This window comes from Chenopodium album, chromosome 5 (assembly GCF_948465745.1).
Source record: "Chenopodium album chromosome 5, dcCheAlbu1.1, whole genome shotgun sequence".
Classification (NCBI taxonomy): domain Eukaryota; kingdom Viridiplantae; phylum Streptophyta; class Magnoliopsida; order Caryophyllales; family Amaranthaceae; genus Chenopodium; species Chenopodium album.
Window position 1 is genome coordinate 76,264,008 of NC_137838.1, and position 23,349 is coordinate 76,287,356.

Consider the following 23,349-nt stretch of genomic DNA (forward strand, 5'->3'; position numbering starts at 1 on the left):
AGACAAGGCATTGACTTGTTCATTTTCATTTTCATTACCATCTTTGTATTGGGGTTGGGGTTGGGAATCATAATTACAAGAAGAGGTATCATGGTCATATGACCCACAATTTTCACAAAACAAACATCCATGAGGCATGTTATTAGAAGTAGAGGGAGAAGAGTTAGAATTCATACCTCTCCCCTTAGATTGGGAGGGATGATCTTGTGTTGAACTAGAGGTCTCTAGTTTTGCCTTGATGGACGTCATCTCCTTTCCAAGGTTGGCGATTTGGGAAGTCAAATTGTTGATGGCATTAAGGTGATCAACGGAGTAAACCGCATTTCCTCCCTTGTTTAGAGACTCTCTCTCTCCTTCTTGCCAATCCATGTGGTGCCTCACCACATCCTCAATTATCTCTATGACTTGCTCCTCCGTCTTGTTCATAATCGGGCCACCCGCTCCCGCATCCAAGCTAGTCTTTCATTGTGGGCTCAAGCCCCCATAGAAAATTTGAAGCACTTGATATGATGGAATTCCATGATGAGGGCACTCCCTTTGATATTCCTTGTATCGTTCCCATGCTTCATATATGGTTTCACTAGCCTTTTGACGGAATCCTTGGATCAAAGCCCTTGCCTCGGCCGTCTTCTTTTGAGAATAGAATCTCCCTAAGAAAGCCGTGGAGACCTCGTCCCAAGTTCTCAAGGAGTAAGGCCTCACCTCCTTCTCAAGCCATTCAAGAGCCCTTCCTATCAAAGAAAAAGGAAATAACTTTAGTCTCACAAACTCTTGAGTTACCCCATTTACCTTGATCGTGTTGCAATATTTTTCGAACTCGTTCAAGTGTGCAAGAGGGCTCTCATGTTTTGCTCCACTATATTGCCTCCTTTCAATCAAATTAATCATTGCGGGCCGAATCTCAAAGTCATTGGCTTGAGTAACGGTGGAGCAATGCCGCTTGAAGCTCTATAAGCTCCCGGAGTTCCCAACTCCTTTAAAGGTCTTTGAGGTGGTGGTTCCGCGTCACCCATTTGATCTCAATCCTCCTCGAAATTGGTCTCTCTAGTTGGGGGAGTAGTAAACGGCCTAGAACCGGCTCTCTTTCTCCTTCTATAAGTTTGCTCAATCTCGGGATCGTAAGGTACCAAGATCCTGTTATGAGTTCTGCGCATACACTCTCAACAAACGCAATTAGTAACTAGGCTACAAGTGTAGCCAAAACAAAACAATCTTTTTGAAATTTTTTTTTGTTGTTTTATGGTGAACTAGACTTAAGTAATCAATTAGCAATCAACAACACCGTTCCCCGGCAACGGCGCCATTTTGATGGGCGTTAGAACGGTCGCACATTCCACACTCAAGCAAACACATTTATTAAAAAAACACCTTACAAACCAAGCATAATGACAAGTAAGAGTTCGGTCCACAAGGAACGGGATATGGTTGCCAAAGGTCTTAACACTTAAGCTAATTCGAAGTCAATGGTGAATTGGGGTTCGTCAAGAAGACAAACAAACTATGGTTCTAAATCAATGGATTAAGGACACTAGGGAATGGGATCCACTCAACCAAGGCAAATAGACAAACGGGGAGTGAAATAGATAAGATATAGCAAGGACTATATGTAAGATCAATCTCATGCAATTAGGAAACAACTCACACTACTAAACTTAGATTCCTCATTAGTTTAGCAATAGAAGATACATAATCAAATTGCAATAAGTAATGCCATGCTTCATTCACATTTCCATGTCAAACTAAGCATATCATGCTATCAAGCTCCTAAATCAAGGGTAGCTAATCCTATCATTGAAGAACTAACAAGCAATCTCATATAATCAATTTAATTGCAATACAAACATCAATGCTTCTCCCACATTTGCATAATTAACCCAAAAGGTCGAGCTTCACCCAACCCCTAGCAAGTAGACTACTCACAACTCATATTTATCAACATGCAATTCAAACAAGTATTAGGGTTCTAACTTCTTCAATAATTGGGGAAAAGTGATTAACAATTGAAATAACTATCATCCAATAACAAATTATCAAGAACTAAGAAGATTTAAATATCATGCAACAACAAATAAAATCAGAAATTGAATGGAGAAAAGTAGAAGGAAGTTACTAATTGAGGCTTGAAATTGTTGAATACAAAGTGTCAATCTTGAGAAACAAACTTGAAACCAACTATTACAATGATTGAATTGATGAAAATTAAGCTAAATTAACTAAAAGGAATGTTTCAAACTAAGAGGAGTCTCTAAAAACTAGGCTATTTTTGTCTCTCCCACAAATGAACTAAGGGGGAAGTATTTATACTCCCCGAAACACATAGGGAAATCCGTCAAAAGAAAACTGATTCGCAGCGAAGGAGCGCCCGCTCCATCCGAGGAGCGCCCCTCCACGGCCAGGAGCGCCCGCTCCAGAATGTTGCGCGCCCGCTCCAGCTGTCTTCAGAATACATACAATTTTGAAAGTTTGAGGAGGAGCGCCTGCTCCTCACATGGTGCACTTGACATTAAGTTTGGCAGAAGGTTTGGAGCGCCCGCTCCAGCTGGAGCGCCCTCTCCATTCTCAATTTTCCTTGCCTTGAACACAAACCATGCACCGAATGCTTGCCAAATTGAGTCCATAGACCTGCAAAACATGGACAAACACAAACCAAGAGGGGGAAAGCCGAGACAAAACATTTTCATTCAAAAACGGGTTAGAAAGAGGGGAAATGAATGCAAAATCGGGTCTAAATTGACACAATAAGTGGTCAAATAAACCACTTATCATCATGCTTGTAGCTAAAGACTTAAATTGCAAGTAAATTCCCAAATACATTCATTGAAGTTGCTTTAAATCAATATCATTTCTTTTATCTTTTAGATAATACTCTGTGTAATTCAGTCTTATTCATATCACAGTGACGGATTGTTGTACCGAGTATAGTGACTATAGTATACAAGCTTACTTAAAAGATTGCAATATTCGATACTCCTTTATATATATATTACTTAAAAGATGTATCTAAGCAAATAACATCGCCTACATGCTTGTCAAAAAAAAAAAGTTATGCATCTCTCATAACCATAAAACAAGTTAGCAACTAAGGGCTTGTTTGACGTCATTTTTGGTTTTTAGTTCCCTGTTTTTTTAGAAAACTAAAAACCAAAAAAGGAAACAAGAAAAAGGTGTTTTTACTTTGTTGTCAGTTTTCAAAATTATTATGATTTTAATAAGTTTAAATAAATTTTTATTCATTATGTGACATATATCATATATTTTTATACAACAAAAAACCAAAAAACAGAAAACCACAACAATGCCAAACGAACCCTAAATATACACCTTGAACAACAAAACTAGGTCCTGCCTAAAGCACAAATTCGGGAGGCAACTGGGCACTTTATCCTACAATATTGAACACTTGATGTATACGTCTAGCATTAGCTTAGGGAAATGACGTTAATCAGTCGATCCTTAACATAGCTAAAATATACCCCCCTTTTTTTTTTTTTTTTTTTTTTTTATAAAGTCTTCATGCCTACCAAAGTGAACTTTATCACCAATGCTAAAAATAATAATCATAGTTGCAAATAAGTCGGGTAATATAAGGTTGAATGGTGTTATAACATTGTGTATTAGTAATATAGGATCCAAAAGTATTCTAGAACAAATTTAAGCTACAGGAAGCAAAATATTTCGAAAGATATAACATTGATAACTAGGAAAGAAAGCTATGTGCAACTTTTTTGAGGTATAAAAAATGAATGTTTTTACTAGTCAAAAAAGTTTAAGATGAGTTGGAGTTTGCAAGGAGTAAATCAAACAATCGGATTTTAGATGTACAAAACCAATGAAGTTGACTAATACTATAAGCCTCTAAAAAGTCCAGAGCTTTTGACAAAACGACCGAGTAACAAGAAAACACAATTAGTTGCTTCAGAACCAACAATACTCTTAATTTGCGGTGAATAATCGGTTTAAATCACCATTGCATTTGTACATCATGTCAACATGAAGAGAACTAATGTAAATTTCAGCCGAAGATCACTACAAATGTTACAGTAGCAATGTTTCCATTCTATCCAACGAAGAAAGCAAGAAACACACGTGATTTATCTCAGTAGAGTTAAAAGCAAAAAAATCAAATACCTAATGATAGAGATATTCTTCCTTATTTATTTATTGCTAGAAAAACGCAAAAACTACTTTAATTCAAGAAAATATGCAACAAAAATTTGTAAAAAGACGATGAAATTGGTAACAAATCAACGTAGATTCTCGAAAGAATTAGGTTTATTAGCATTTCACCTTGTGCCAAAAATTTAGACTCAACAATTTCTCATAACGTTCCTAAATTAGTGATTAACAAGAACCACCATCAATCCCCCGCCACTGGCTCACGACCTTTTGATTCTAGCTAAAAAAGAGAAATTCACCCTTAACCCATCTTTTTTTTATAAGTTCTACGAACCGATGCCTGGATGTGATATGAGAGTTAGAAAAGAAAGCCAGAGAGTTATCAGGAAGTACTTTCATCTGATGAGAGAAATTTATGGCTCGATGCAATGAAAGAAGAGCTGCTTTCGCATTAACTCACTATATGGTGATTTGGTTCTTATCCTATGCGATCTCGAGCTCTTAAGAACACTTGATTTCGAGTTACAACACTACCTTAGCAACAAATTATAACACACACTCCGCAGGTTGACACCTTGACATAAATCAGCAAAAACCGATGAAGTTAACAAAACATGAAACATGAAAATACAATACGTAATACTATAGTTACTTCTACTAACTAATACACAATCAAAGATTTTGATACTTAGTCAAAGTTACGATAAGTCAAAGTGTATCAAATATTCAGGTATTGATGGAGGAGTATTATTTTTGGTACGAGAATGAATGTTAACCGTAGATAATATCCAGATCTGATGGATGACATTATATTCGTTTGATTAAATTTCCCGATTTCATCTTCCTATAATTTCAGTTTAATTTTTCTCCCAATTGGAGCTTTTCACTTTTACGCTGCAACTTCTCTCTCTTTCTCTCTCCTCCATTGAAGCATACTCTTCACTTCTCCATTGAAGCGCACTTCCAAGCTTTCTCTCTCCTCCATTGAAGCCATCTTCTAAGGTAATAATACACCTTTCCTTTTCTTATTTTAATTTTAATCATCGAATATTAATTTCACAATCTAGGGTTTAATTTTCACACTATCGTTAATTTTATTGTTAGTTTTAGGGTTAGGTTGATTCTCAGATCCGAAGTCAACAAGAGAATCGCTTCAGAACTAACTGTATACCTGAAGTTTGCTTGTTTCCGGGTTATCGGACTCCTCAGATCCAATTTCAGCGAAAGCCGGGTTCTTTTAAGGTGGATTATTGAACTATTTGGTTGTGATTATTCAAGTTATGATTGCTTATTATTAGTGATTTTGTTGCTGCAATTTTGCTATCTTCAATTTGTTTTTATGTGATTTTCTTGGAGCCTAATTTGATGATTGAGTGGTCAAATTTGGTTGTTTATGTGTTGCATAATCGAGCCGAGTTTATTCTGTCGAATTCGAGTTGAGTTAGGCTCTAATGAACCTATCTTAAAGTTTAGTTTGCGCAGGTTGAGGTATTTGGGCATTATATGACATTGTCTTAATGTGCACTATGTTTTTGGTATGGTGTTGCCATTGTGCCCTGAGTTTGCTCGATGTAATATTTGGAGACTGATTTTGTTATTGATCAGTTTTATTTGCCAGTCCGAGCGTGTCTGTTTAGTCACTAACTTGTTTTTGATGCTTTGTTGACTGCTGATTTTTTATTCACTGATATTGGATGATAAGATGATTTGGGACTGTAGAGATTAATATTTGACAATGAAGGTTATGTAGACAGTAGACAAAATATACAAGTTTTTATGTGGTGTGTCAATGGGAACAGCCTATTATATGTTACCATTACTCCCTGCCCCTGTTGTCATGGTAGTGATGGAAGAAACTTGCGGATTTTATGTCTTGCTAAAACAATTATTGTGAGATTCTTACTCTTGACTTCTTCTAGAAATCTAAAACACCCAGCACTAGTACCATGAAATTTCTGTTTATTGATATACCTTACCTTGCTGGTATTTGATTGGAAGTAATGAATTATGAGGAGGGGGGTGTTTACATGTGCGGGTTTTGAGATGTAGGTTGGTGTAGTGGTGAGTTGCGAAAGATTGTCAGTGAGAAACCAACCGTATATTGACCAAAAAGCCCCAAGCAATTGGTCATCGTAGATTAGACCACTGTAAACAAAATTTGACAGATGAAACCCAAACCTGAAGTGTTCCCAGTGCTAGAAAAATCTCAATCCTCATTCTATGTGGTTTATATATGAACACATCCACTATCCTAAGAAAAAACGAAAACCCAATTGAAGTCAATGTGTTATTTACTAAATTTGATTAAAACCTCAAACTCAATTGAACCATTGAAAGTTGAAACTGATTATTATTAATTGGAAGTGTTAAATTTCGACCTAGAAATTAGTTTTACACTTATACTCATTACATTTTCCAACTCACTTTGTCCAACTCGAATGTGTTCAACATGGCTTGACCTTTATTGACATGATAATATTAGTAAAAATTTGATTAAATTTTACCTGTGTGACCACATTGGCTTGACAATTGCTGCCAGTCGATAAGGCTTGAAAGTGCGATATTTGCCCTAATTATCGGAATCTGAATGCACTCAAATGGTTAAAACTGACCCAGATTCCCAGAATAACACAAACATGACATGATCTGATGGCTATGGGTGATCACATGTGGTGGCTGATTGATTTCTGTGTAGCAAGTTCTAGGTCTAAGTCAGTGATAGGATTGTGAAGATTTCTCTATTCTCTCTCTCTCTCTCTCTTTCTCTCTCTTTTTTTTTTCCCCACTATTAATCTATAACATTTGGGGGGGGGGGGTGTTGCTCAGGGTTGTGGGGCTTCCTTATGTTTGCTAACTTTTTTTGCCCATTTAGATGGGGATTGCGGAAAAATTATTAAATCACATTTTGTAAGATAACGCTTCCCTATCCATAGTGATTCAATGCCCACGTATAACTTATTTAAATGAATGTGGCATCTCCTTTTGGAGTTGGTAGTCTTTGAAAATGAGAAAGTTAAGGGCTCTTTTAGAAGTAATGTTTGTATAAAGATGAAGTAAGTGTTTGGAAAACTTTCTGAAAATAGCTAAATTACAAATTGACAGAAAAGTAATTTGTATCTATGTCTACATTTTTACCAGTCTTTTCAATAATTCTTGCTAAAAATGGTGCATAATTGAAGTTTTTGTATCATCTGGACTGTTGCAGAATTCTATAACTTTTGTGTCAATATGAATTGCTTATACTCACTTATTTTCAAATCATTTCTGACAGTTCAAGTATATTTGACAAGTTATAGCTGGAAAAAAACTGAATCTTTTTTGAAATTAATGTCACAGGTTTATGAATGTATGTGAGAAATGGGATCCCGTGGGAGGCCATTATTTGATCTTAATGAAACCCCCGCGGAAGTTGATGAAGAGATTGATGTTTCACCTGGTGTCCAGCCTCAAAAAGTTCTCCCCTCTCTAAATTCTTGCACTTCTGATCTTCTTGTGTCATCAGTTGCCCCACCCAGCATTGTAAATAACAATGCCTTTTCTCACGCTTCTTCTGTTTCTGGTTTTCAACCTTTTGTTAGAATAAAAGAGTCCAGATTAGATAGAATTGATGATCAGAAAAGGGCTGGAGATATGGATTTTAACACAGCCTCATTGCCCGAAGTAGGTGAAAATAGTGATAGGAAAGAGGTAACAATGGTAAATTTAGGCAATAAAAATTCTCAAGCTATCGAAAAAGAAGAAGGAGAATGGTCTGATGGGGAATTTACTGAGCCCCTTTTAAGCCAAAGTGTGTCAGAAAAATCATCTCCCAGCAGCAACAAAGACTTAAATGAGCAAGGAGTTGCTGGTGTAGCAGTAAATAAATCTTCTTCTGGGAAGTCCTTGAAGAGAAATTCCCGTGATTCTAGTCCTGCTGATTCCAAGAAAAGTCATCATGATTATTCTTCAGCTAGATCGGATGCTTTAGCAAATGATATTGCAGGTGGCACCAGCCAGAATTTGAATGGAAATGTTGAACTTAATTCTTCCATGGATATTCAGGGAGATTTAGAGCCTGTCCCTAAACAAAAGGAAGTAAAAGGAGTTGAAGCGATTCATGCTTTGAAATGTGCTAATAGTCTAGGTAAACACAAGCTTGATGAGCATAAAGAAGCAATGCTGGGCAAAAAGCGGAGCCGGAAAACAATGTTTCTAAATATAGAAGATGCTAAGCAAGCTGGTGCAGTAAAGTCTTCAACTCCTAAAAGGCAGACTGTTCCAATACCTATTGGCACTCGTCCGGTCAAGGGAACCCGAAGTTTACGGTTATCTGCAGAGCGTAATGGAGAAAAGCAGAATGAGCAGGCAACTAAGGATCAAAATCAGGTTGATTTGCCGTGCAATGAAGAACGTAGTTCCATGGAACCTATTGATCGTAAATCTGAATCCAACAGTGATTTGAATGCAGGGCTTCTAGCTAGGCCTAGAAGATTAAATAGTTCAAATGATCTCTCAGCAGAGGGAAACAGTAAGCCTAATTTGTGGAAACAACCTACTGATTCAAGGCAGTCTAAGGATCCACAGACCCAATCAAGGAAGCTAGCTTCAAGTAGCCATGGCTCAAGCTCAGTTGATGTAAAACTGTTAAACAAAAAAAATCCTCCTAAGAGGCAACTTGTGACCAATAACCAATATCAAGATACTTCAGTGGAGCGTCTTTTGCGAGAAGTGACTAGTGAAAAGTTTTGGCATAATCCAGGTACATATATTTAAGTATTTTGTTTGTATGTGCATGTATTAATCAGGCTGGCCTTTTTTTTTTTTTTTTTTTTTTAATATTTAATTTTTGTTTATTTTACACTATCTATCATCTTAGACACATTTTTTGTTGTCTTAAATTTGTGGTTGTACAATTTTATTTTGCTATTCAATTTCATGTTCTAAACATTAGAGGTGATGCAAATAAGAACTTGGTATTAAATGATTTAAAATTGGTTATGCATTCCATTATCCTTTGACAAATGGAGAAAATTATTACAATGGCTATTGCATCGTCATTTTTATATAAAAAAATATTTTTAATGTTAACTTTTAGATATTTTAGAATCCCAAACAATCAACTGATAGTTCTTCCTAGGCCATTTATATACTAGGAGTAGTTGATTGAGCATGGAAAATGGAAGTGCATTCTGTATAAATAAAAGCATACATGTGCACTTTTATGAAGTGACTCCTAGACTGGTTTATAATGGATATCCTTGATTCGTTTTGCGGAACAAAGCCCTCTTTTTTTTTTGTTCTATTTATAATTTATTGCTTCAATTCCTGACTGGTCTTTTTTTTTTTTTTTTTTTTTTTTAACTTTTGGCAGAGGAATCTGAACTTCAATGTGTCCCTGGTCGGTTTGAATCAGTAGAAGATTATATTAGGGTTTTTGAGCCTTTGCTTTTTGAGGAGTGTCGAGCGCAGCTATACAGCACATGGGAGGAGTTAACTGAAACATCTTCGAGAGATGCGCATGTGATGGTCCGTGTGAAATCTATCGAAAGGCGTGAAAGAGGTAATATGGATATTTCTTTTCCTACACGTGATTTAGTAAGAGCAGCAAGTTTTTACTTCTTAATGTAAAAGCAAATGTTTAAGCTTCTGGGTTGATTCTCCAACCTTTGGTGATTAGTCAAGGAACTTGGTGCAATTTAACCAGAATAGCTACATCAGCAGCTATTGCCCAAACTTTGGCTCCTACATCATGTGTTGACATGAATCAACGCACAGCCAGGTATATAATATGGCTTAGACATTGGAAGCTGCACTTTGGCATGATTACTTTAGGGAAGAAAAAAACCAGGAAGAGGGAGAGTAATATGTGTAGACATTCTACCTTGATCATTTCTGTGTTGCCTTTTGGCTATGAGTTGTAGCAGTGTTACTTGGACTCAGGTATTTGTGATGTCTGTCTAAGTGTCTGTCCGACTGCTATTTGGTGAAACTTTACTTGATTCTGGGCCAAAATGAAATGTCAAAGTGTCCTTAATCATGCTGGAGTGTTTAGGATCCAACACGGGTACATGAAGTAAAAAGTAGGAGTAACTTAAAGTGCTAGTGTGATAGTGTCGTACCCTAGTTGATGGTACATGAAGTGAAGTGAAAAGTATGAGTAACATAGAGTGTTAGTGTTGTACTCTAGTTGATGGTACTGAATATTTTAAAGTTTGAGAAGAAAACTTGGATCTTTATTTCAAACAGAGTATCTTATGAAGCAGCTGTTATGATATCTTTATTATATGTAGTTTGTAAATGTGGCACTTTGTATATAAAATGTAGTTCTCCATAAAATTGTCTTTTTACCTGTGTTCCAAATTATGGAAGGCATCTTTATATTCATTATTTCCAAAATTAATGTGTCAAACACCCAAATCTGTTTCTGATACCAATTTAGCAATACCTGATTCCATGATATGTTGGTCACTTTGTTGTTTTTCTTTCTCTCTAGTTCTTACTGGAAAAATGTGTCTTATCTCTGAAGTGTAATAATATGCTGTCTGACTGTGACAAGAAAAAAATATTACTCGTAATAATTAATAATAATAATAATAATGAGGTTACTATTAGATTTATATGTGTATACTTGGCGCCTTACCTGTTTTTATTTTTTTTGGAGCTAGGATGGTATGATGTGGTGGTTCTACCTGCAAATGAGACCAAATGGACTTTTAAGGAGGGTGATGTTGCAGTTCTTTCTTCTCCAAGGCCTGGTTCAGGTTTGTCCTTATCTTATTTGGTTTTTTGCTTCATCTGTACATACAGTACATATAGATAATTTTTTATTTGTTGTTTGGAGCAGCCAGATCTAGGAGAAATGGTAATTCATCTGCTGAAGAACACGAAGAGCCTGAAGGGAGTGCACGTACTGTGGGTACAGTCAGAAGACACATTCCTCTTGACATTCGCGATCCTCAGGGTGCAATACTTCATTTTTTTGTTGGGGATTCTTATGATCCAAATAGGTCAGTTAAAAGACATCAAATTTGTCTCAAGTTTATTTATGCTCTGCATATTATACCGTTGTATACCATTGATTACTATTCTTGCAGAGTCTAAAATAATCTATACTTCCTGTACAGCACTGATAATGATCATGTAGTGAAAAAACTTCAGCCTAGAAGCATCTGGTTCTTAAGTGTACTTGGCTCCCTTGCAACAACACAACGGGAGTATGTTGCATTGCACGCCTTTCGCCGCCTAAATGTTCAGGTGAAATTTATTTTATTGTGTGTTTGATTAGAAACCTTGAAGGGAAAGGGAGGACAGTGAGAGTGAGGGGTCTATTTTCTTTTTTTTTGGAAATAGTAAGGGCAGAGAATAGGGAAAAGAATTGGAGGGATCCGTCCTTTCCCTTTTAATAAACCAAAACTTTCATCTTTTTTCCTCTGATTCGGAAGGAATATAGAAGCATACTTCTTCCCTTGCTTCCTCATTTTCTCTTTTCACTGTCCCTACCCTTTATCCCTTGTCCTCCTTCCTGTCCCTTACCTCTTCCTCCCCTTCCCTTCCCTTCCCTCCCCCTCCCTTCCCTTCATAAAATCTGAATGAATTCTTCAATGTTATCATAAACCAAATTTCAACTCAACTATTACAGATGCAAAATGCAATACTAAAGCCAAGTGCTGAACAATTCCCCAAATACGAAGAACAAACTCCTGCAATTCCTGAATGCTTCACTCCAAATTTTGTTGATCATCTTCATAGGACTTTTAATGCTCCTCAGCTATCAGCAATTCAGTGGGCTGCAATGCACACAGCGGCTGGTACTAGTAATGGGTTGACAAAAAGACAAGAGCCATGGCCATTTACTTTAGTTCAAGGTCCTCCTGGAACTGGAAAGACACATACAGTGTGGGGAATGCTGAATGTGATTCATCTGGTTCAATATCAACATTATTATACAGCTTTGCTGAAAAAATTGGCACCTGAAAGCTATAAGCAAAATAATGACAGAAATGCTGACAATAGTTCTTCGGGATCTATTGATGAAGTTTTGCGAAGCATGGATGAGAATCTTTTTCGCACTTTACCAAAACTTTGTCCAAAACCTAGAATGCTGGTATGTGCTCCATCTAATGCTGCTACAGATGAATTGCTTGCACGTGTTCTTGATCGTGGATTCATAGACGGAGAGATGAAGGTTTATAGACCAGATGTAGCACGTGTTGGTGTTGATACACAGTCACGAGCAGCACAAGCTGTCTCTGTCGAACGTAGAACTGAGCAGCTTTTGATCAAAACTCGTGATGAAATCTTTGGATGGTTACAGCAGCTGAGAGGCCGTGAAGCTCATTTGTCTCGCCAGATGACTACTCTTCAGGTTCAACTGAATTCAGCTGCAGCTGCTGGCCGTTCCCAAGGTTCTGTTGGAGTAGATCCTGATGTTCTTATGGCTCGGGACCAGAATCGTGATGCTTTATTGCAAAATCTTGCTGCAGTAGTTGAAGAAAGGGATAAAGTCCTGGTTGAAATGTCTCGTCTTCTCATTTTAGAAGGGAAATTTCGTCCCGGCAGCGGTTTTAATTTGGAGGAAGCTCGTGCCAGTCTAGAAACGAGTTTTGCTAATGAGGCTGAGGTTGTGTTCACTACACTCTCAAGTAGTGGTCGCAAGTTATTTTCACGTCTTACTCATGGCTTTGATATGGTTGTGATTGATGAAGCAGCACAGGCCAGTGAAGTGGGTATCCTTCCTCCTCTTGCTCTTGGAGCAGCCCGTTGTGTTCTTGTAGGTGATCCTCAGCAGCTTCCTGCTACGGTCATTAGCAAGGCAGCTGGAACTTTACTGTATAGCAGAAGTCTTTTTGAGAGATTTCAGCAGGCTGGCTGTCCAACGATGCTATTATCTGTGCAGTATAGAATGCATCCTCAAATCAGGGACTTTCCTTCAAGGTACTTTTATCAGGGGCGGCTTACAGACAGTGAAAGTGTTGCTAGCCAGCCTGATGAGAAATACTACCAAGATCCTTTACTTAGACCATATGTGTTTTTTGATATCACTCATGGTCGTGAGTCACACAGAGGTGGATCAGTTTCATATCAGAATGTACATGAAGCTCAATTCTGTCTTCGTATGTATGAGCATCTTCATAAAACAGCAAAATCATTGGGATTGGGTAAAGTCACTGTGGGTATAATAACACCGTATAAGCTGCAGTTAAAATGTCTGCAACGTGAGTTTGAGGATGTCCTCAATTCCGAGGAAGGAAGAGATCTGTACATAAATACTGTGGATGCTTTTCAGGGGCAAGAACGTGATGTCATTATTATGTCTTGTGTTCGTGCCTCTAATCATGGAGTTGGTTTTGTTGCTGATATTCGTCGAATGAATGTTGCACTTACTCGAGCACGAAGAGCTCTTTGGGTATTGTAAAAACTTTCTTTTTAAGTATTGATTTATTCTGAGTCGTGTAATGGGAGAGGATTGTTTATTCATGTTAGTATGCGCTGATTTTGTAATTCATTTTTTTGACAGGTCATGGGGAATGCTAATGCTCTGATGCAATCTGATGACTGGGGAGCCTTGATTACAGATGCAAAAGCTCGAAATTGTTACATGGATATGGATTCACTTCCAAAAGAATTTTTGATAACCAAAGGACCTCCTTACAACTCTTTTTCTAGTAAATTTTCCTCTGGTGCTAGGAGCTCACGCCCAGGTGGTCCACGACCTAGGTTGTATGATGTGCACGCAGAGTCCAAGGCCGGGCCGGTTTTAGATGAAGAAAAACCAAAGCATTTCTCTAATCGCAAGGACTAAGAACCTCTAATCACTGGTGACATTGATCAGGATTTCCTCAAGGACATTTTTTAACCAGGAGGTCCCGGTATTTTGGCATTTAGAAGAAGCAGACATGCTGGGGATTAAGTGGAAGCACTTGACTGGTCGTCAAGCCGTTGAAAAAGTCTGTGCTGTCAGAAATAGTTGCTACTGATTTGACTACATCTTTTTCGTGTACGGAACTTTCTGAAAAGAATCAAATCAGCTGAAAGATACTGATTCGTCTCTTGGCATTGTGAATTTTTAGTGGCTCTTTGCCAACATTGATGGCTCAGTGCGTTACTTGGCCATGAAGTTTTGCTGCATGGAAAGCACTTTGCTTCAGCACAAGTCGTGCATGCTTTGGTTGAATCTCTCCAATTACTTCAACATGATTGATTGGTAATGAGGGACTTCAGAGGAGACACGGTTGTCTCGTTTTCTGGAGTAACTATTGGCAAGTATAGAGAGCTATGATTTTGTTGGCTAGCTGCTGATGCTATACCTCAATGGAATTTAGCGGCTTGATGACTTTGTACTCGTGCCGAGGCTGGTGACTTCAATGATCTGTGCTGCTGGCCTGCTGCTATACAGAGCTACTTGCAATTGCCATTTGAGGATGCTATGCATATATTTGGAACGTGCATGAGCATTATGATCGTTTGTCTAATCTCAGTTATAGCAGGAAACTACCTTTTATTCATATTTTTTGCATTTATTAAAAGAAATTTATAGAAAAAGTACATGATTTGTACAAGAATATTCTACTAGTCAACAGGCAAAAAGTATGCTTGTGGAACAATTTTGTACATACACAATTCAGCAATAGATGAAGAATTCTTTCTTTTGCAGGTCTGGTGATTTAGCTTTTAATTATTCTTGCTTTGAAGTACTATTGTATTAATTTCATTTCTGTTTCCTTTTGTTCTTCCCATTTAAAATCTGATATTAATCATGTTTAAAAATAATCCTAGGGAGTTTGTATGCATGAAAATCTGTATCGTATTCATGTGCATGAGTGTCTGCACTGATTATGCGATTTGTTTTAGACACTGTAAGATACTTGGTATTGTGAGGATATACGCAGTACATGTTGGTTTAGGGCCTGTTCTGAGTTTCTGATTGACTGGGCTGAACTGAATATTTTATGAGAGAAGGAAATTAAGAACTGAACTGAAAATAATCTGAAGAGAATAGACCCTTACTTCCCTCTCTCTGTTTTTTAAACTCAGTAATATAATGTGACAATTGAATACACAACTAAATCTAGAAGATATTGATAGTAGAGTATTACTTGTTCTTAGATAAGAGTGTTTTTTTTTTTTTTTTTTTTGTGTGTGTGTATTTCATTGTCCATAAGATGAAAATTTATCGAGGCATATCCGCAAAAGGCCAAGTGTTGAGAAATAATGTGCAATGTATAACTTGCATTGTAGAATTGTGGTTTTGGTCCATGAATATACAGGGAGAAAATTTTATACAAGAGTACTTAACAAATATATGAACCATTTCCACTGCACAGGATATAAAATATAGGCGAATCTATTGAAAGATTTTAGGTTAGATAAATCTTTGAGCAATACAAAATTTCAAATAATAAGATACTCAAATAGTCAAATGTCTTTCCCATTTTTTCAGTTTTAGGGTCATTCTAACATATGACCAATTTTATCATAGATGACTTTTGATGAAAATCAAGTAAATGTTAGATATTTCGTAAAGTTTGGTTTTCAACAACAGCTCAAAAGTCGATATATTGGGGATTTGGGGTTGTTTCTTTTCATATTTCCAATCTTTAATTTGTTTTTAATTTAAGTAGCCGGAGTTTTCTTATAAGATGGAATCCCTTTATAATCCCTTTTTTTTTTTTATAATTCGTAATCTAGTTAATGAAAAGTCGAAAATAGTTACTTCACTATTTGACAAAACCCAAAAGAAAAGAATAAAATCTATAGTAAAACATGCATGCATGCATGCTCAACCCAAAAGAAAAGAACATAAACATCTTCAAAAGTTTATGTTACTTTAACATTGAATTTCACTTTTTTTTTTTTTTTTTTTTTTTGGAAATAACTTAAAAAATGTTAAATAAGTTCAAACCATGTGTGCTGAAGAGAGTGATTAAATTAGTGAAAAGTTGAAAAAAAAGAAAACAAGTTGACATAGGCAGGCAGGATGCAACAGCAAATTGTCTGGTTTGATTAAGATGTTATGATAATTAATCACCATCATTAAAATCAATTGTGATAAGTACTGCTATAGCATAGTACTGTACTATAATTAATATTATTATAATTTTAATTTTTATAATATATGCTTTTTACTATTGGTGTTTCATGAAATCCTGCATGCTTTTATAAACAGATGTTACGGCTTTTTAGGAAGAGTAATTATGATTACTACTCACTGTTGTACTATTGCAGCCTCTAATGTAGCCGACCTAAACCTAAAACCTTGCCTTTTCATATTGTATTAAAGACTCTTTTTCCTCCCTCTTTATTACCCTATTTCTAGTCTATTACTCCGTACATGGTACCATTATTTTATTTATTGACGAATTAGAAATAGTTACTACTTCCGTTTAAATTTAGTTGTTAAAAAAGCGCTTGATTCGACATTTCATTATCAATAGTTTTTATTGATCCTCTTTTCATATTAATCTATAATTTCAGATGATTTTTGAAAATAGTTGAGAAAAACTAAATATGTATGCTTTATTATTTTATTCCATATTTTATAGCCTTATTACTTAGGGCATTTTCTCATTGACTGAACACGGCTGAACTGAACTGAACTGAAATAAAATGAATATTTTATAAGAGAAGGAAATTAGGAACTGAACTGAATTGAACTGAAAATAAATGTATGAGAACAGGCCCTTACAAAGTAATAGGAGTATTATTTTTTATTTTTTTTTTTGTAAAACCAAGTTATCATTTAAAAAAGACAAGTTCAAATAAAAAGCACAATTTAATGATGAGAAAATCTAATGAGATTACCACGCATCAATGTTGTTATGATTAAATTACCACGTATTTTATAAAATAACACATGCAATAATTTTCTCAAGTATAGAGTTAAGGGTCTGTTTTCATTGGCTGAACTGAACTAAACTGAACTTATTAGAGCTGATGAATTGAACTAAAATGAATATTTTATGAGAAAAGAAAATTAAAAACTGAACTGAACTTATTAGAAGTGAACTGAACTTATTAGAGCTGAAGTGAACTGAAAATAATCTACACGACCTTAGAGATTCTTCCAATAGAACAAGAAAAGATATACCAGTGTGGAGTAAGAAAAGTTTAATGGTTAATATGTTAGTCCATTAAAAAATGCGAAAACTTTGCTTTTTCTTTTTTGAGGGGATGTTTTGGTAATCAAAGTTTAAAATTCAAACTACTACCTCCGTTACAGGTTATGTGCAACGATTAGACATTTTCTCTCTCTGTTTTATGTCAAATCGTTGCACATAACATATAACGGAGGTAGTATATAATATTGCATACATCAAAAGTTCAAAACTACATTATCCATTGCCCAATAACAATAAAGATGGATAATTGCAACTTAAGCAATTTACAAAAACTTAACCAATCCTCTTATTCAAAAATATTATATTTATGAATTTTTTTATTACTTCATTTTTATTTTTATTTTTTAGGATTAGCAAGTTTTGTGAAAGAACTCATGCAATCCATTGCCCCCTTTTTTTTTCCTTTTTTTCATATAAAAAGAGATTCTAGCACCTTGATGGTGAAAGTAAATCTGTAAATGTAACCCTTAAGTACAGACAAAGCTTTATCACTTTTTTCTTCACAAAAAAAGATCAAAAATAAAGCACCAATTTTAAAGAGGGGTTAAAATTGAAAAAAACAAACATGTTAACATACCACCAAAAACCAAAATTAATATTCTCCCCCAAAGTCAGCTTTTTTCATTTTTCATCAGAGATTGTCTTTCTTTTTTCTCTCTTTAATTCTCATCTACCCTTTTTTTTCTTCTTTTTTCTACCTTGAAATTCTTCTATGATCTCCCAGTTAGATAATAAATTACAAAATAGGCTTCTTCTAAAAATTTAACCAAAAAAAAAAAAAAAAAAGAACTGCCAAAAGTTAAGAATCTACTACTAATACTACTGTAAAGTGGCACTGCCTTTAGCCATCCTTCTGTGTTCCACCAGCTTTTTTTAATCATATCATAGCTGGCTTTGCTGCTTCTGCTGTTCATCTGAATAGCCCCAGTATGATGTAATATACCAGTGTTATTGGTAGAGCTATCAGCATTCCAAAGATCACACTGCATTTTTTATTTCAAGCATGTTAGTGCTTTACCAGATTGATATGAGTCCGGCTAATTGCCTAACAGATAAAACACGCAATAGAATAGGGGCGAACATTTCATAAGTACTCTTAACCCGTTTTAGTGTTTTAATATGACGACTATGTTAATTTAGTCCAAAAATGTAACACGGTCACACACGAATTGACGGTAGTAGGGAGAGAATTAGTACGCTGTGCTGAGGATATCGGGATGGACATTGTACTCCTTAGCGAAGACAAATGGTACGATTCCTTGAGGTAGAGCAGCCTGAGGATCAAATCAAACAATAAGAGTAGTGAGCTCTACATTACATTTATCCAAAAATTCACCAAATGGATGGTTTCAAGAAGTACTTGTATGAATGTAGTTCAAATTACCTGCACTATGGCGATGTGTAAGAGGGTTCCTCGAAGCCCAACTGCAATGGACGCAGCTGCCATGACAGCCGGTCCAGTGATAAACCTTACTGCTGCAGCAAACGTAGCCACTGAATTCCCACAAGCTATTATCTTCGGTTGCAATGCCATGAACAATCCTACAATTCAACATATACAATGAGACCCCAATTAAACACCTCTAGTACACTCAGACACTTCATTTTAGATCAAACAATGTACGCGTACTCCATAAAAAATTCATGATATAACCTTGGAAGGCTTCATTCTTATCACCGAAATGAAGCTTGACTGATATTGTTTCTCCTTATAAAATAAACTCGAATAGCCTATATCTAAAATTTATTTTTCCTTGTCGAAATAATTATTTTGTAACTCATACACACATTGTAGTTATAGGGTAACAAAGAGGTCGAACGATGAAACCATGTATAAAAGCTAAAGAGCGGAGAGGACCAAGCAGTGCTTACCGAGACTGAACATGGCCATTCCTAGCCCAGCATCCGACAGAATTTTGATCGAACTCGCAACAATCGCAGGCATTTCAACATGCCACCTACAAAATATACCAAAATTCAGCAACAAACAATCAAAATTTTGACATTATGATGGTTAATATAGATTATAAAATCCGATTTTAATAGGTTACACACCTAAAACAGACCAAGGACCAACAAAGACCAATAAGACTTGAATAAGTGTTAGGGTTCCTGATAAGTTTCCTCCAAACCATGATCAATATAAGCCTTGTCATCACACTAGCCGGAGGCATGCTAGTCGCCTTAGCTTCACCCTGAGCAGCGGCTTTAGGCCGGAGCTCGGTCGTTGAACTCGAACCCAGCTTCGACAGTGTAGGACCATCAACTTCAGCTCCATTCCCGCCATTTTTACCAAAGCTAAACTCATCTCTTCCATAATCATCATAATCTACATTATGGTAGAAATTAACCCAATATTAATTAATGTAATGTAAAACCCATTAATTAATGAAGCATTCATTAATACCAAATTACTAACCAACAATATATTGCTAAAAAAAACAACAAATAAAGCCAAAATCTTGAACAATCATAGAATCATGCTTCCTAATACCTCAACATTTTGAACAAGAAAGAGCCAAATTACTACAATATCCCCAACAAAACTCACCAAAACTCCCGTAGATTATGGAGAGATTTAAACACATTACATCAATCCAAAAACTCCCAAAAAATTGAATCTTTTAAAAAAAGGAAAACAACATAAATACAACATCAACAACTATAATATACTTCCCTAACTACAAAAATTAAAAATTACAACACCAAAATCACATGAAACCAATAACACCCAATTAAAAAATTTAAAACAATCAATCAATCAATATACATAAAACAAGCAACATTGAAATACTAACAAACAAACAATCCAATAAAAACTCAATTTTGTATAAACTAAAAAAGTATATTAATCTATCTACCCTATCATAAAATAAAAAGATGCATTAATAAAAAGTTTGAAATTAGACCTTTAGTATTAGGAAGCGCTCCATGATCATGATTAATAACATTATTGTTATTAATATTATTATTATTATTATTATTATACCCACCATTGCCACCTCTAAAAACATGTAATCCTCCTTCAGAAACAGGTGAAGCACTTGAACTCCATACAAACATATGAAGATCTTTCCCACCACCACCACCATCCGCAACGGTTGCACCACCACCGCCACTCTTTTTCTTTACACCACCGGCACCCGACACCGCGTTCGGCCCGGTTGCAGGAGAAAATATCCCAGCCGTAGGCGGTGCCGGGTAACCCGACCCACCACCACCACCTCCTCTAGCTCCAAATGCAGGGACCCCGGAACCAATTTCCTCGTCGAATGCAGCATTTCCATAATTCGAGGTTCTAGGACTAACAGTACTCAAACCCTTTCCATTCACAAAGGAGTAGAAATCAGTGTGATTGAAACTAGACCCTCTTGGAGTCTGATTCCTTGAAGATTGTAAAGAGTATATTTCAGCATTTGTGAGGTTAGATGGTCTTGGTGTCATGGAATTCAATCCATGAGAATGTCTAGAAAACACTTCGGATCTTGAACTAGTCGACTTCCTAACTTTAACATGTATCTTCCCATCCTCTCCAATGGCCGCCTCTGTTTCGAGGGGCTCCTTCCCATCAAGGGATAAGATGTCGGAATCAACCTTGAATGATATAATCGAACCGGCTGAATCAGGAAATTGTTCTGAAATTAGAAGCTTAGCACCTCTGTATTCAAACAAGAACAACATTAATGTGTACCAAATTATGCACTGTAATACCACAATTTGCACCATTAATGTTCCTGAATCATCTCCATACATACCCTTTAACAGGGGAATCCCCATTACAAGAGTGTTGGGTAAAGTTGAGAGAGAAAATAGAGTGATTGACCATTCTAAGGAGCCTCTTGAACTGAGCTTAGACCAGAGGAAGAGGATGAATAAAACGATGAGTTTTTGGAGAGTATCTGCTGCAATGAATCTGTAATTCATGGAATAAGGGTCGTTTGTTGAGATGAAATGGAATGAAAGAAGAGGAACAGCAAAAAGAGCAACAAATCTGTTGATTCCAGAACATTGATCTGGTGAAAATATTTTCCACCATTTTACAGAGCCATAAGCTAAGATCATAGCAACATACAGTGGAACTACTGCTGTTAAAACATGGTATAAATCTATCCATTTTATCATTTTTGTTGCTCTGTTTTTTGGGTTTTTTTTAAGTGGGTTTTTCTGGGGTTTTTGAGGTGAAAAAGATGAGATTTTTTGGTGTTTTTGAGAAAATGGGGATTAACCCATTTGAGGTGGGGGTGTAAGGATGAAGAAAATGTGCCGGAAATTCGCCGGAAAGTTGATTTTCCGGCGAAAGATTGGAGCTTTAAAAGAGGGAGAAAACACAGGGCTCTAAAAAGAGGAGAGAGAGAAAAATGGTGTTGGTGAGAGATGGTGGAAGCAAAGGAAAGTGAAGGTGTGAGTATATTTATGGAGGGATTGGTTGTATGGCAGACAAAGAAATTAAAGTTGGGTCTTTGTGTCTTTTGCCAATGCCATGCGTTTTTTATTTACCAAAAAAATTATTAAAAAAAATTAATGAAATTTTAATTTTTTGGGATTGGAAAAAATGAAAAATAACAAAATATCTAATGGGGTTGAAGATTGTAAATTTGTTTGGATTTGGATGTTAAAACCTCTATTCAAATGAATTCCAAAAATAGTGATTTGCATGGTGTGATGGAGTATGGAATTTTTGTCTAGGGGGGAATCTAGTATGAAATGGAAAGGAAAGGAATTTTTTTATTTTAATTTTTAAAAAAGGATTTAAATTTAGATACTCGGTAGTACTCGTATTGTTATCTCTATTATGAATTGTCAAACAAATCTAATACTTCCTCCGTTTTTTTTTACTTGCAACACTTCCTTAAAAAGGAAATGGCACAATACTTGCAACATACTATAAAAGGAAAGTTACTTTAGGGAAAAACTATATTATTTCCCTTATTTAAAGCATATGACCCACTAAATTACACTCCTAACAACCACTCATCCTATTTTAAAGTGTATTATATTATGTGAACCCCACATTTCTTAAATACCGTGAAAAAGTGTGTGTTGCATCTAAAAGAAAACGGAGGAAGTATAAGTTACCCCATATAAACATTCTAAAGAGACAATTACTCAAGATTTCCAATTCAATAGAGTAAATTAGTGCTTGAATTTGTTTCATCTTCTCCATTATTAGCTTTGTAATTATGGTAATCATATGCATTTTCATTAAAGAAATTAAAATCTTTAAGCAAAAATAGTTTTGATTAGACCTAAAAAAAAAAAAGAGAATTTCAAACCTAGATAGATGTTTATAAGGTTTGGAAACTTTAGACTTGGTAAAGTACTATCTTATTTGTTCAATTTATACTACTACCTCTGTTTTATATTATTTGCAACTTTGAGCTATTATTTGTGATATATAAAATATTTCAAAATTACAAATAATATGAAACTTAGGTAATACTCCGTATTACTACTCAATTTATTACAATTTAGCTATTATTAAGATGCACATTTGTTATATATATACTTCTAATTTATTATAATTTTTTAAAATTATCTTGATAATGTATACTATAAAAATTTGACAATATCCCCATGTGAGAATATATTTCATTATGGTGAAATTGTGGTTTTAAAAAGTCTAGTGGAGCAACTAATTTGAAAATGTGAAATATTAATTTACACAACAATAAGCTATGAAGGTCAAGAAAAAAATATCAAAGTTAATTTATGAAAAACTTGAAAATATATAAAAAAAATTCATGTAGTCTCATGTAGCAATTATTAATCCTTATTTCAATTTATTTTATAGATAAGCAAAATGCATTATACTGAAACAGAATCTCATACAAGACAATTATTTGACTAAGATTAGCGGACAAGACCCCTTAACTATGACTCGCCCTCAAAATATCACTGGTGAACGTATTTCAAAATGAGCACTCGTTATCGGTTCTATACGTATCGGGGCGATGGGGATTTAAAGGGAGAAAAGTGAGACTTTCTGCGATAGGGAAAAGACGAAAGGAAGCCTTCTTTAAGCACAATGCAATGCATGGAAAATAGAGAGAATAAGAAGAAAAAAAAAAGTGTGTGTTATTTGTTAAAAAAAAAAAGGTTGGGTTTGTAAAAAAAGTGACAATGAAATCCCGGTGAA

At 35.6% G+C, this 23,349-nt stretch overlaps 2 protein-coding genes and 1 non-coding gene across 5 annotated transcripts; 2 read left to right on the forward strand and 1 right to left on the reverse strand.

Annotated features, from left to right (window-relative positions):
* Positions 1-514: 514 nt before the first annotated feature.
* Positions 515-620, forward strand: LOC145633294 (small nucleolar RNA R71). Its single transcript, XR_014112628.1, has one exon. It is a non-coding gene; the product is annotated as a small nucleolar RNA R71 (small nucleolar RNA).
* A 4,361-nt stretch (positions 621-4,981) lies between these two features.
* Positions 4,982-14,748, forward strand: LOC145632330 (putative helicase MAGATAMA 3). Of its 2 annotated transcripts, none has more exons than XM_081684676.1 (9): positions 4,982-5,118; positions 5,221-5,358; positions 7,453-8,854; positions 9,467-9,655; positions 10,761-10,856; positions 10,940-11,102; positions 11,220-11,349; positions 11,735-13,501; positions 13,613-14,748. In XM_081684676.1, exons 3-9 carry the CDS (start codon positions 7,474-7,476, stop codon positions 13,895-13,897), a joined length of 4,011 nt encoding a protein of 1,336 aa, XP_081540802.1. In that variant the 5' UTR covers positions 4,982-5,118; positions 5,221-5,358; positions 7,453-7,473; the 3' UTR covers positions 13,898-14,748. The 2 variants fall into 2 exon arrangements, with proteins under 2 accessions (XP_081540802.1, XP_081540803.1); XM_081684677.1 differs by having other exon boundaries at positions 5,227-5,358.
* A 3,039-nt stretch (positions 14,749-17,787) lies between these two features.
* LOC145631123 (putative auxin efflux carrier component 1b) lies at positions 17,788-21,596 on the reverse strand. Of its 2 annotated transcripts, none has more exons than XM_081683214.1 (6): positions 20,207-21,596; positions 19,269-19,542; positions 19,086-19,171; positions 18,598-18,755; positions 18,411-18,487; positions 17,788-18,196 (listed from the first exon to the last, which is right to left on the reverse strand). In XM_081683214.1, exons 1-6 carry the CDS (start codon positions 21,333-21,335, stop codon positions 18,124-18,126), a joined length of 1,797 nt encoding a protein of 598 aa, XP_081539340.1. In that variant the 5' UTR covers positions 21,336-21,596; the 3' UTR covers positions 17,788-18,123. The 2 variants fall into 2 exon arrangements, with proteins under 2 accessions (XP_081539340.1, XP_081539339.1); XM_081683213.1 differs by having other exon boundaries at positions 20,123-21,596.
* Between the last annotated feature and the right edge of the window lie 1,753 nt (positions 21,597-23,349).